The sequence below is a fragment of the Chionomys nivalis genome, chromosome 21, assembly GCF_950005125.1.
Source record: "Chionomys nivalis chromosome 21, mChiNiv1.1, whole genome shotgun sequence".
In the NCBI taxonomy this organism is placed as follows: domain Eukaryota; kingdom Metazoa; phylum Chordata; class Mammalia; order Rodentia; family Cricetidae; genus Chionomys; species Chionomys nivalis.
In genome coordinates this window covers 20,339,209-20,353,306 of record NC_080106.1, presented here as the reverse complement: position 1 = coordinate 20,353,306, position 14,098 = coordinate 20,339,209, and the positions used below count along the sequence as shown (strand labels likewise).

General features: G+C 46.6%; 1 protein-coding gene across 1 annotated transcript in view; it reads left to right on the top strand.

The window, feature by feature from the left end:
• Positions 1 to 11,193, top strand: part of Glg1 (golgi glycoprotein 1) — a 97,762-nt gene extending 86,569 nt beyond the window's left edge. Inside the window, exons 22-26 of the mRNA XM_057753370.1 lie at positions 52 to 153; positions 988 to 1,095; positions 3,686 to 3,806; positions 4,511 to 4,617; positions 6,580 to 11,193. Of these exons, the coding sequence (XP_057609353.1) occupies positions 52 to 153; positions 988 to 1,095; positions 3,686 to 3,806; positions 4,511 to 4,617; positions 6,580 to 6,747 (606 nt within the window). The 3' untranslated portion in view covers positions 6,748 to 11,193. The remainder of the gene's footprint in view (positions 1 to 51; positions 154 to 987; positions 1,096 to 3,685; positions 3,807 to 4,510; positions 4,618 to 6,579) is intronic.
• The last annotated feature ends 2,905 nt before the right edge of the window (positions 11,194 to 14,098 follow it).

Below are 14,098 nucleotides of genomic sequence, written 5' to 3'. Positions count from 1 at the left end.
TAAAAACTGATGCTCTCGGGTGCTAATGAGTTCTCCCTTTGTCATCTCCAGCGCCTGTCTTCAGACTGTGAGGACCAGATCCGCATCATCATCCAGGAGTCCGCTCTAGATTACCGTCTGGACCCTCAGCTCCAGCTGCACTGTTCAGATGAGGTAGGCTGTGTGTGCAAGGAAGGGCTTCCCGGAAGAGGTGACTGGAGAAAATTCTTTGCTGTACTTTCTTCCTGACTGTGGTTCCTTACAGGCCCATCTTCTGGGTAAGACTTGCAGCTTCTGTGTAACACTGAGCTGGACTTGGCATTAGTTTGCTGCTCTGCGGTATTGCGTCCACATTTGTCTGTTAAATAAGAGTGTTCTATTACTTCTACACGTAGTACGGTCTTCCCTTATTATCCTGGATAGCCATTCAGAACCCCTCAAGACTTACCAGGAAAGTAGAAGTGCTCTCCTGATGACTAAGTGCCTGTCCTTGCAAATTATTGGTCTTCCTGGCTAGAAAAGGCCACTTGAGGAGCCCTGCATAGACTCTTAAAACTGTGCAAAGAAGTGTTTACTCTCTTCTGGAGCTGATGTTTGGGAAGTCTGAGGGAACATGTCACATGCAGTGCGTGCCAAGTTGTAGACCTGAGCCAGGTGTTAAGGGTTTGTTTTTAGTATTTTCCTCCTGTGGAGTAGCCTCCTTTCATGACAAGTCCCGGAACAATTGCCTCTTTCCAAAGTGACGGCCTCTGAACTGTGAAAGAGATCAGACCTTGGCGTCTGTCGCTGAGTGCAGATGCAAGGAGTGCACACTCCACTAGGAAGCTGCTCCAGAAGCCTGGACACGACTGGGAGAATCCACATTGATTCTCACCTGTCCCTGAGGAGGAGACCTATTCAGAGTCAGCTACAGGCACCAAGTATTCAGGGCTGATTGGATGGGGTTGATTTTCTCTGGAAGCCAGTTGTTCTCAGTAGGGTGGCCCTGTTTTCTTGTCTCCTGAGCAGATTGCCAACCTGTGTGCTGAAGAAGCAGCAGCCCAGGAACAAACAGGCCAAGTGGAGGAATGCCTCAAGGTTAACCTGCTCAAGATCAAGACAGAGCTGTGTAAGAAGGTAGGCACACCCTCATCCTTGCCTATCTCCTGCCTTCTTTTCTCTTTTTCCTTTTGATTCCCTTCTATTATTTATTGGAAGAGAACCATCGATTAATGAATGGTCAAGGACCATATTACATTTTGAAAAGAGGTAACAGCATAGAATGCTAGGTAAGAAGGCTTATATTTTATATTTGAATACTTTTTTCCCCTGTTTTTTTAAGACAGGGTTTCTCTTTGTAGCCCTGACTGTTCTGGACTCACTATGTAGACCAGGCTAGCCTTGAACTCAGAGATCCACCTACCTCCTGAGTGCTGGCATTAAAGGCATGCACTAACATGCCCAGCTTATATTTGATGACTAAGGAGTTGGTATTATAGCATTAAAAGGATGAAGAGAAAAGGGAGATGTGGGTGTATCTTTCTCCTCTGCTAAAAGTGTTCAAGTCCACATTTCGAGAAATGGTAAGAGGTAGTTAAAAACCAAATCCAAGCTTGTGGTGCACATGTTTATTCCCAGCACTTGGGGAGGCAGAGGCAAGTGAATCTCTGAATTTTAGGCCAGCCTGGTCTGCAGCCAGGACAGCCAAGGTTGAGTAGGGAGACCCAAGTATATAAAAAGAGAACCTACTCCATACATATTCTTGATTACAAATGAACCTGTATGACTTTTCTTTTTTTAAAGATTTTTTATTTATTATGTATGTAACATTATGCTTGCTTGTATTCTTGCATGCCAGAAGAGGGCAACAGATCTCATTACAGATGGTTGTGAGCCACCATGTGGTTGCTGGGAATTGAACTCAGGACCTCTGGAAGAGCAGCCAGTGCTCTTAACCTCTGAGCCATCTCTCCAGCCCTGAACCTGTATGACTAAAGCGAATTTTTAAACAATATTTGGGCTTTGAGGAGATGTTTTTGAGGTTTTGTTGTTGTTGTCTTAAAGAACTTTCTGTTGAAAACAAACTAATTTTTATTAAGAACTCGTTTCTGGGGTTTGGTGTAGTTCAGTAGTAGAGTGCTTGCCTGTTCCTACAATCAGCCCCCACCATCACAGGAGAAAAAGTGAAGGAAAAACACACGCCACCAAGTCTGACAGCTTGGTCCCAGAACCCATGTGGTGGAAGAAAGAACAGACTCAAAGTTTTCTTCTGACTTCTGCAAGCATAAACACAAAATAAACAAACATAATAATTTTAAAAATTCCGGGGCTGGAGAGATGGCTCAGAGGTTAACAGCACTGACTGCTTCTTCTGGAGGCCCTGAGTTCAGTTCACAGCCCAGCAACCACATGGTGACTCCCAACCACCTTGATTGAGATCTGATGCCCTGTTCTGGCCTTCAGGGACACATGCAGGCAGAGTACAACACATGCTAAGTAAGTAAATCTTGGGCGGGGGGGGGGCACTGGCTGCTCTACCAGAGGACCTGGGCTCAATTCCCAGCACCCATGTGGCAGCTCACAGCTGTCTGTAAGTCTAGTTTCAGGGGACCCAGCACTCATGGCAAAGCACAATTTTAAAAAAATTCAGCTGGGCGTGGTGGCTCACACCTTTAATTCCATCACTTAGGTGACAGAGGCGGTGGGAATCTCTAACAGAAGAGATAAACATTTGTGGTCTGTCTTTGCTTCCTGTAATTGCACTGTGCATAAATAAAGTACCTGTGGAATTGAATTTAGTTGTACTGTGTTTATATCCCTCTTGCTCAGAACATCTTTAAACTCAGATAACTCAGAAGGACAGAGATGGGGTTGAGGAAGTGGGCGAGTGGTTGGGGCACTGCTTTCCTTCCTGCAGTCCTTTTCCTAGCAGCTGTCTCAGGCAGCTCACAACCACCTGTAAGTCCAGCTTCAGGGGACCCTGTGCCCTCTGGCCTCCACAGATAACCGTGTCATGTACACATACCCATACACATGTACACATGCACATAAAGTTAATGAAGATAAATCTTTTTTTAAGGACATATATATCTAAAGTAGAACATTTTATAAACAAAGCATACCTTTATTTGGTTCATAAATTAAGTTTTTTTTTTATTAATTATGTGTTGTCTGCATGTGGGTATGTGCTGGAAGCCAGAGGCATTGACTGCTGGAACCCAACTCAGGTCCTCTGGAAGAGCAGCAAGTGCTCTTACCGCTGAGCCGTTTCTCTAGCCTCTTGATTGAGAAGTGGCATTTGAAGGATAGACTAATAGGCTGTAAAAGTTCTCAATCATCAGTCTGATTTTTCAATTTCACATTGTTTGTTTTTCCTAAAGTAACAGAGTAAGTATTATATCAGTAAAAATACCAACATGTAGGTATATTAAAATAAGGTGGCATACCAGATGCCAAGAACTCCTGCCTGATCATCCAATCTTGTACATGCTGTTCTTAGCTTTCTTTAGCTCCTACTGTATTCCTCAGAGGTAGTTAGCAAGTTAAACTGGGTTCCAGAAGTCTGCCTTCTGTGCATACATGGCCACATTACCACCCGCCTGTGCCAGGGTACTTTGTAGTTCATCTTCCCCCTTTGGCCTGTTTATTTGCATGTTCTGTAGAGTAGCCAGCAGATTGGATAAGTTTCCTCTACACAGCTCTTTCCACAATGAACTTCCCCTTTCAGGAAGTGTTAAACATGTTGAAGGAGAGCAAAGCAGACATTTTTGTGGACCCAGTTCTTCACACAGCATGTGCCTTGGACATTAAACACCACTGTGCAGCCATCACCCCTGGCCGAGGGCGTCGTAAGTAATATTTATTGCTCTGTCCCTGTCTGAACTCCTTTGTACTCGAATGCTGCCTTTGAGTAACCTATAGCTACTCTGACTGTGTCTGTAGCCCAGCCATAGACAGCCTCTCCTAGATGTCTGCTAGATGGTAAGCTAGGCCTTGGTGGCAATGAATTTGGGACTAATTTTGCAGGTTTGAAATAGCCAGAGTCAAAGATTTAGTGAAAAAGGAAACGAGTTATTTATTAGGGAATCAAAAATTCAGTTACAGCTAAGCATTGTGGTGTACACCTTTAATCCCAGTACTTGGGAACCAGAGACAGGCAGATCTCTGAGTTCAAGGCCAGACTAGTCTATATAGAGATTTCCTAGACAGTCAGGCCCTGTCTCAAAAAAAAAAAAAAAAAAAAAAAAAAAAGTTAAGTCACAACCATGTCCTCTTTCCTGCACTGAGCATCCTGGGTCTATAATGGGACAATGGCAGCTTCTTGGTGTCTGAAACCAGGGACACCCAGTGAAAATAAGAGGTGTGAAGAGGTTGTGGGCAGCTGACACTAGAAGTCGCACTCCTCACCAGTGGGATCTTGAGCAAGGTTCCCAGAAAGAATTTGACTTTATTGGTCCTGATGAGCTGAGTTCTGAGGTGCTTGGGAATCTTCTCCCTGAAATTACAGAATTGTTTCTATACAGTTGCAAACTTCTTATATTTGCTTCCACAGAGATGTCCTGCCTAATGGAGGCCTTGGAAGATAAGCGGGTGAGGTTACAGCCAGAGTGCAAAAAGCGCCTCAATGACCGAATTGAAATGTGGAGTTATGCCGCCAAGGTAAAGAGCAAGAAAGCCGACATGGAAGCTCTTCTTCCGTTTATGTCTTTGTGGTGTGCATCGCTGCCTTACCTTTGGTAGATCTAACAGTAGAGAGAGGCCTTTAATCCCAGCGCTCAGGAGGCAGGGGTGGGCAGATCTCTTGAGTTCGAGGCCAGCCTGGTCTATAGAGTGAGTTCTAGGATGATCAGAACTACACAAAGAAACCCTGACTAGAAAAACAATATTAAGTCTCTAAAACATGACTGTTCCTAAATCTAGAGCTACCGTCTCCCTTGCTGCAGGCTCTGCAAAGCTCTGTCAGACCAGTACTCTTGGTACTCAGTTTCCCGCAGTTCAGCACTGGAGGTTATCACTTGTGGACCCCGGTTAGGTGGAACAGCCAACACTGAGTCGTCTTCCCCTACTGGTTCCCTCTCCTTTCAGCTGCTCAAGTATGGCTGTGACTCAGAGAGACTTACTGCTTATTGTGTGCTAGAAAATTCTGTTAATCTTACACCTCCTGCTCTGTTCTTAAATATATATCATGAACATAGGAGCTGGATTCCAGGATGATGTACTTAGGGAACCTTTTGGTCCTGATTTTCTGAGTCGTGATTACATAGTGTTCTTGATGTGAACAAGTACTTTTTTTTTTTCAATATTTATTTATTTATTATGTATACAATATTCTGTCTGTGTGTATGCCTGAAGGCCAGAAGAGGGCACCAGACCCCATTACAGATGGTTGTGAGCCACCATGTGGTTGCTGGGAATTGAACTCAGGACCTTTGGAAGAGCAGGCAATGCTCTTAACCTCTGAGCCATCTCTCCAGCCCCGTGAACAAGTACTTACAGTGCAATGGTTACACTTATAACGTGGTGCATGCCTGTAATCCCAGTGTTTGGATGTTAAGGCAAGCACATCACAAGTGTGAGGCCAGCCTGAACCATTCTATAGCAACAATAAAAATTAAAAGAAAGCTGGGTGATGATGGTGCACGCCTTTAATCCCAGCACGTGAGAGGCAGAGGCAGGTAGATCTCTGTGAGTTCCAGACCAGCCTGGTCTACAGTGTTGAGTTCCAGGACAGGCTCTAAAGCTACATGCAGAAACTTTGTCTGGAAAAAACAAAACAAAAAACTGAAAAGAAAAGCATAAAGCATAGTCTCAGCTTTTCACCTTGTTTTTTAAAAAGGTATCAAACACAGTGAAGAGCATAAATATCTGTAGCCTTCTGATTGTCACAAGGACCCCAGCCTGCAGTCTTCGTTGTAATGTCGGAGTAACGAGATGCCTGCTGGGCTGGTGTGAGCAGTGAGTAAGAGCAGGCAGAGACTTCACGCAGGCTGGCATCGTGCCCGCAGCACGAGGGCCTGTGAGTGCTTTAGCAGCACGTGAGGGTGATGGCACCTCTTTGTCTCTCTATGTCTCAGTTTGGGCAGGGGGCACTTGTAGTTTTATGATCCAGAAAAAGTGTTATAGTTGTGTTGGCTTTCTTTCCTCTCCCCCTTGAGCTAAAAGATCTGAATTAGAGTGCACAGGGTGGCTCAGAGTGGGAGAAGGCCTGCCGTGAGACCCTGAAGACCTGAGTTCAATCCCTGGTACCTCTTTAAAGGTAGGAGGAGTGTACCTACTCAGAGTACCCTCTGAGTGCCACGTGTGCATCGTGGCAAGTGTGCATCCACATGTTCACATCTTACACACACACATGCTCTAAATAAGAATAGTAATAATAAAAGCTAGGTATAATAGCACACGCCTTTAATCCCAGCACTTGGAAGGCAGGCAGATGGATCTCTGAGTTCAGGGATAGCCAGGGCTATGTAGAGTGATCCCGTTTCAAAAAACAAAACAAATTAATTAAAAATATTTAATTTATATATTTTATATATTAAACTAGGAATTCGGGGACTAAGTAAGATAGAATCTGCTAACCTATCCAGCTCTCCCTCAGAGGGTCACATTGCTGTCTCCTTCCAGGTGGCCCCAGCAGATGGCTTCTCTGATCTTGCCATGCAAGTGATGACCTCCCCCTCAAAGAACTACATCCTGTCTGTGATCAGCGGGAGCATCTGCATACTGTTCCTGATCGGCCTGATGTGTGGGCGGATCACGAAGCGCGTGACACGAGAGCTCAAGGACAGGTAGAGCCGCCTGGCCATCAAGGAACTACCTGCCCAGGGCCCAGTTTGTACAGCCTCCTGTATAGTGCACCCTCTCACTTCGTCCTCTACGAGGTGGCACCAACACCCACAGTAGAGCAGCATCAGGTGCCCACTGCATCTTCCCATCCAGACTTGACCACATCCGCGGTGTCCTCCTCCTCCCAGTTGCCGTTGCAGCATTGGCAGCTGGCTGCTTTGGTGGTAGCCTTTGTTGGCGAAGGGTTTACCTGCCTGTAGACAATTCTGTCATACCAACAGACCTGCCAGTACTTCCAGAACCGACTCACCTGACCTGCAACTCAGAGTTTTTTAAAAACGAAACAAACAAAAAAAAAAGACAAAAAAGATGTAAAGAAAGGAAAAAGTGTGTATATATTAGCCCATCTCCTTCAGTCTTGACTCGAGCAGTAGGGCTATTTCCGTCACGGAAATACAGCAGGTGACAGCAGGACTCGGAGGAGGTGTGCATAGCATTGAAATGTCTGGTTCCTCTCCTAGAAGCAACTTTGAGCCACATCAAGGCAGGGGACTTCACCAAGTAGAGGGGAGACTAAGCAGCCTGCCCTGGGTCCTGTTTGCCTCTGCTGCAGTGTGATGCCTTCCATCTCCTGCCCCAAATGAACCACTGCTGTCCACAGCCCCATAGCAACAGGCATTCCTGTGGTCTCCCCACTTTAGTGCAGAGGCACGGCCAGTGGACTAGGGAGGGAGCCGAAGTCTGTGCAGCAGGGTGTCCCTGATCTGCACGAAGGCCTGTACTTGAGTCTGGGGTTGCCCTCGAAGTTCTCTACCTCAACAGGAAGTCGTTACTGGTTGGGGTGTGGGACTTCCGAGATGGGGATGACAGGGCCGTGTAAGGAGGGACAGATGGTAGAAACACTTCACTTCATCATTTGGGCTACAGTACAGGCCAGAAGTGGTGGCTTCTAAAGACTGAGCATGGTCTCGAACGTGTGACTGGCAGTGAAGCCAGGCAGACTTCCCAGACAAGCTCTTTTGTGCCTCTATCTGAAGGGAGGTGGAAAGTGATGATGGCATTAAACATGGAGGATTTTCTCAGTTTGTTTTTCCTTCCTTTTTCTTTCACTCATTTGCTGTCTGTACTTACTCTAGTAGGCACTGGCTAAATGTTATATTTTGGTGATTTGTCTACTTTCAATAATCTGAGCTTTACAGGAGCAAGGTTCCCAGCCATTTTTCCTCATTCCTCCAATGTGGAATGACAGGGTTAGGGCCGAAGAGGGAGGAACCCAGGCATTGCATCCCCTAGAGTTGGGCCATGGTGTCACAGTGGCTGTCCGGAGGGTGGCATGTACAGTAGGAGATATATTTATATAATATATATTTTATTAACCTGTTAGATGTCCACAAAGTATTATAAATCATGTGCCTAAAACTGTCCACTTGACCCAGGCCCCTTGGCGGTGCCCTGTCCGCTCCTGGCTCCCATTTAGACCTACAAGTGCTGCCACACCCGAGTGCCGCCCTCCCTGAGGTGAGTTCAGTGCGAGCTGTGGCAGTTACAGATCAGCTGCTCCAAATCACTCCTGGTCTGACCCGACTGACACACATTTGAATTCTGTGGTTTTCTTTTCCGCTCCCTTTTCTCGTGGCAGTGAGTTCCAGGCCTGCTTAGGGTTATAGAAGTCACAAGGGAGTTGCTTGCCGAGCTACCTGGTCCCCTCAGTGCTGCTTTAAGAGTCTCCTGATTCTCTGCAGCTGTCTTGGGATTCTTAAGTTTGATGAGACTTAAAATCCCTGCTCACTGGCTTAAAGCTCCTCCCTCCCCCCAGAGTCTCAGTGTCACACTGGACTGATACCCAATGCAAACATTGTTGAAAGCAGCCCTGATGCCCTGTGATGCAGGGTCACATTGATGTTCTCCAGTAGGCTAGGGCTGGGGCCTGCTTCTAGCATGTCATGGTGTTTCTGACAGGAATCCTCATTGCCTGTAGATTGGGAGGTTGGATGAGTTAGGTTCTTAAAATGTTTGTCATTAGCCGGGCAGTGGTAGTGTACGCCTTTAATCCCAGCACTCAGGAAGCAAAGGCAGGACGATCTCTGAGTTCAAGGCCAGCCTGGTCTTATGAGTGAGTTCCAGAACAGCCAGGGAAACCCTGTCTCGGAAAAGAAAAATAAATGTGATTAAAAATGGTCAGAATAGAAAAGATAGCTATTAGTGTCTTGAATTGCTTAGTACAAGGAAGTGTTCATCTTCCTTGGAGTAGCTCTTACTGCTGGCTCTTGTGGTAGGCCTGGTCTTGAGCGGGTTTTTCTAGTCTATGTGTACAGGGCCCAGTGTGTCCATTCTGTAGTTGTGGGCATAGGAGAGTGGGCTCTAGGCACTCAAGCCCCTGCTCATAAGTCAGTCGTGGTTTAAATTAGCTAGTCAAGAGCCCTGACCCCACAGGGGGGAGCAAAAGTCTGAGCCAGGGAGTTTGGACCAAGGCTTCAGCAGCCAGGTCACTGTGGTCTACTTTGCCGGCTCAAGCCCGTGACTTGGGGACTGTTAGCGCTCCACTGCTACCCTTTGCTGCTTCAGAGAACCAGAGCCCTGGCCAGGGCCTCTGTGGACCGTGAGTCCAGAACCAAACTAACCCCTCCTCTCTGATGGGCTTTCCCAGTGAAGGAACACCTCAGGACAAAGACATTTATTTAGCAGGGTGCATCCCTGGCCTTGATTGCTGTTGCTGCTGTCAGAAGTCTGACCCTGGGAAAGTCTTCCCATTCCCAGAGAGCATCTGGCTACCATTTCCAGTCCTGGTTCTGTGAGTCAAGTCAGCATGCTGAGCCAGTGCACCCGTAGGTAGGGGCACTCCAGGGCCATTGATGAAGTGGTGGTATTTAGTGGTCAGGCAGTAACAGCCCGTTACAGGTACCATGACTGCCATCTCCTGCTCTTAGGTAAGAGAATCCAGGCCAGCCTGGGTCAGAATGTATGAGGAAGAGTCAGTCAGTTCACTGTCGCAGATGAAGCGACAGAAAGTTGTTATCCAACATTATGTCTTCCTGTCTCCTGAAGTCAACTGACAGGGAACACGCTAGGTCAGGGTTGTGAGATCAGTGCCCTCAGCCTTACTGAGAGAGCATTCACTCATGAATCAGTGTGAGTTCCAGAGCTCTCCATGCCCCCTTAGAGGCTTTGGGCCATTTCTGGGCTCTCCTAGCTGGTGTCAGGTTCTTATGAAAAGGTGCTCCCCTTCCCATTCTTTCCCCTGTCCCAAAACAAAAGCAGATTTTTTTCTACTTGCCCCAGGCTCAGTATCTCAGAAGGATAACTGTATGCAGAAGTCCAGCCCAGTCTGGCCCCTGCAGATCTTAGAGAAAGTGGTGGCTCTTTAAGACAGGGTTTCTCTGTGGCTTTGGAGCCTGTCCTGGAACTCACTCTTGTAGACCAGGCTGGTCTCAAACTTATGGAGATCCACCTGCCTCTGCCTCCTGAGTGCTGGGATTAAAGGCGTGCGCCACCACCGCCCAACTCAAGTGGTGGCTTTTTGAATTACATGCTTCTTGGAAGATTGTGTTTCAGCTTCCTGTGAATTTGGAAATACAAAGCTCAGAATGCCCTCTTGGGTTTCTCTGCCCTACTTGGTTTCAGTTCTCAAAGGGCTGTACCTGCTTTTCTGGCTCCCCTTCCCTCCATGGAGCTTTTGCCATTTGTCCAGCCACACTTTTCCCTGGCCTCTCCAATTTCACCTGTTAAGGTAATCAAGTTTAACGTCAAATTTCCCTTCTTGCTACCCAGTTCTCAGACAACAGAGAGTTGCAAACCAAGATTAAACCTGAAAGTGAGCAAACATTGAGACTTCTGACTTCTGGTGGGGGTGGAGGGCTCAGGCTGTTTGTCACCTAAAACACAAAGATACAGCTGTCCGCACAGGCAGGCGGTGACAGGATCTGACAGGGTTCTTCTGTGGCATCTTCACCCCTGCTTGAGAACTGAGCACCAGGCAGTGGACGGTGAAGAGCTTCCTAGGAGAGGAGATGGGCTGACCATGCCTCTAGCTCATGTTTCACCTTTTCCCAACCCAAAACTGACATGAGAACCTCAGAGCATGGAGTCCTTCGCTAGAGCAGGTCCCAGATCACCTAGCAGCGCAGTGGGTGGCAGCGGGCGGGCTTTACTGCCAGCACACAGGTCAGTCCTTGCAGGAAGGCGGAATGCACAGTGAGAGCTGTGCCAGATCTCGGGCCTCTAACCTGTTTTTGCTTTTCATTTTTGTTTTTTGTTTTTGAACAAAAAGTACAATTAACAAGCCTCTTTTGTAAATGGATTTCCTTTTTATGTATAAAACCCCCGCAGTTCCTTGTTTTTACATGTTCATGCTGTGTAATTTCAAGATGTTACTGAGATTCTGAACATAATGTGCATTTTTTTTTTCTGTACAGATGAAATGGGAGAATTTAATAAAGAGTTTGCAGGTTTGTACTTGTTGAATCTTGTCTGTGGTGACCGGGAAGAATCTCCACCTCCTGATCTACTGCTGCAGACTCAGGCACACAGGCCTTGCCAAGGTCATTCTCGGATCCTGGCTTGTTGGGGCCCAGAAAAGTAAGACTGCAGGATTTGGGGAGAAGACCAGTGAATTCAAGGCTAGCCTGGTCTACATAGTTAGTTCCCTAATAACCAGAGCCTCATAAAGAGACATGGTGGCTTACAACCATCCATAATGAGATCTGGTGCCCTCTTCTGGCCTGCAGGAAGAACAGTGTATACATAATAAATAAATAAATCTTTTAAAAAATAGTAATAATAATAGGGGGCTGGGAGTTAAGAACACTGGCTCTTCTTCCAGAACCTGGGTTCAACCCCCAGCACCCACATGGCAGCTCACAACCATCTCTAGCTCAGTTCCAGAGAAGTCAACATCTGACCTCCTTGGGTACCACACATATGGTACACATGCATACATAAATGCAGGTAAAACATTTATAAAAAAAATTTTAGATTAAAAAAAAAACAGAAGTGTGGGCTGGCAAGATGTTTGAGTAAGACGGCCTACCTCCAGGTCTCATCATTAGAGTTCAATCCCTGGGACCCACACAGCAGGAGAAAACAAACTCAGAACTTGTCCTCTGACCTCCACATGTGCACACCTACACCATTGTTCTACAGTTTGTTTTTAATATTTGAGGCTAGAGAAATGGCTCATTGCTTAAGAGCAAAGGATCTGAGCTCGATACCCAGCACCCACATGGCAGCTCATAACCAGCTATAACTCTAGTCCACGGGATCCAATGTTCTCTTCTGACTTCTGTGGGCACCAGGCATGTACGTAGTACACAGGCATACATGCAGACAAAATACTTATTTTTTTATATGTATACAATATTCTGTCTGTGTGTATTCCTGCAGGCCAGAAGAGGGCACCAGACCCCATTACAGATGGTTGTGAGCCACCATGTGGTTTCTGGGAATTGAACTCTGGACCTTTGGAAGAGCAGGCAATGTTCTTAACCTCTGAGCAATCTCTCCAGCCCCTAACAAAAATACTTATACATAAAATAAGAATAGTTTTTAAATATAATACTTCTCTGTGTGTGACTGTCTTGCCTGCTTGCATGCTTTTGCACCACAGACAAGCAGTGCATAGTAAGGCCAGAAAAGGGTACCACGCCCTCTAGAACCAGAGTTATACATGGTTGTTAGAGGTCATGTGGATGTGCATGCTAGCATCAAACATGTGTCTTTGGGAAGGGCAGGAAAGACGTGTTCTTAACCACTGAGCTATCTCTCCAGCCCCAAAAATAATGTTTTAAGTAATAGAAATATAGTAGTCCCAGCTCCTCCAGAGGCTGAGATAGGAAGCTGGCTTCAGCCCATTGTTAAGACCAACCTGGACAATGCTAAGACAAACCTAAAAGGACAGAGGGGCTGTGTCTGAATATGTGATTTAAATGATTGGAACGCTGATGTTGGTTCCCAGCAGTGCATTCAGCAAGTGTTACACACCTGCAATCCCAGCTCTCAGGAGGTACAGGCAGCAGGAACCAAAGGCCTAGACCAGGGGTTCACAACCTGTGGGTCGAGGCTCCTTTAGTCCCTGTAGACCTCTCTCTCAAAAAATATTTACACTACAATTCATAACAGAAAGATCAGTTATGCAGTAGCAGCAAAAATAATTTAGTGGTTGGGGGCCATCACAACATGAAGTGTATGTATTAAAGGGTCACAGCATTAGGAAGGTTAAGAACCACAGCTCTGGGTCATCCTTGGCTACATCCAAGGAGCTAGAACCCAGCCTGGGATGCATGAGACCCTTTTTTGTTTGTTTTGTTTTTTTTCTATTTTTTCAAGACAGTTTCTCTGTGTTGCCCTGGTTGTCCTTGAACTTACTCTGTGGACCAGGCTGACCTCACTACCCGTGTCTGTCTTCCAGGTGTTGGGAATTAACAATGTGTGCCACCACTGTCAGGTGAGACCTGTCTTTAAGGAGGGAAAGGATAAGGGAATAAATGGGGCAGGGGTGGAACACTCGATTCATGTCAAAAATCAGGGATCCAGAACCAAATGCAGTAGCACAACACGGGAGGTGTGGGCCGGAGAAGTTCAAACTCCTATATAACAAGATGTAGGCGTGTGCCCACCACACAACTTATAGGCACTTGAACAGGTTGGCGTGTCTCTTCAGTGGCCTTACTGCTAATATATCCTTGGGGAGGTAGAAGCCTCCATTGCCTGGCTTGGAACATGCTGACCCTTACGGAGCCTCAGGACTTTGGAGGGAATTGCTATTCAGGTAATATATCTAACCCCAACCTATCATGCTCACATAGCCGCTTTAGGTCTGTTGCTGTTTTCCAACCTCCACACAGCATTCATATGCCCACATTTACACAAAAATAAAAAGGATAGAGTTGGGCATTGCTGGTGCACACCTTTAATCCCAGCACTCAGGAGGCAGAGGCAGGTGGATCTCTGAGTTTGAGGACAGCCAGGGCAAAACAGATGGGGGAGGGGTGGTGGGCATAAGGCATGAGTTTTCTCTGCATGTATGTATGTGTTCTGTGCATGCCTGGTGTCTACAGAGGTCAGAAGTTACTGGATCCCTTGGAACTGGATTTGCAGGGAGTTGTAAGAGGTCATGTGGGTGCTGGGACCTCTCCATGATCAGAAAGTGTGGGCTGGAAAGATAGCTCATTGGTTGAAAGCAATGGCTGCTCTTCCAGAGGACAGCAGTTCAGTCCCCAGCACTCAAACACAACTGCTTGGAACTATAGTCCCAGGGGATCTGATGCCCTCATTCTGGCCGCTTCGAGTACTAGGCAGACACATGATGCACAGAAATATAGAGAGTAGTTGATATGCCTGCATCATGAGTCCCCCAGAGCCC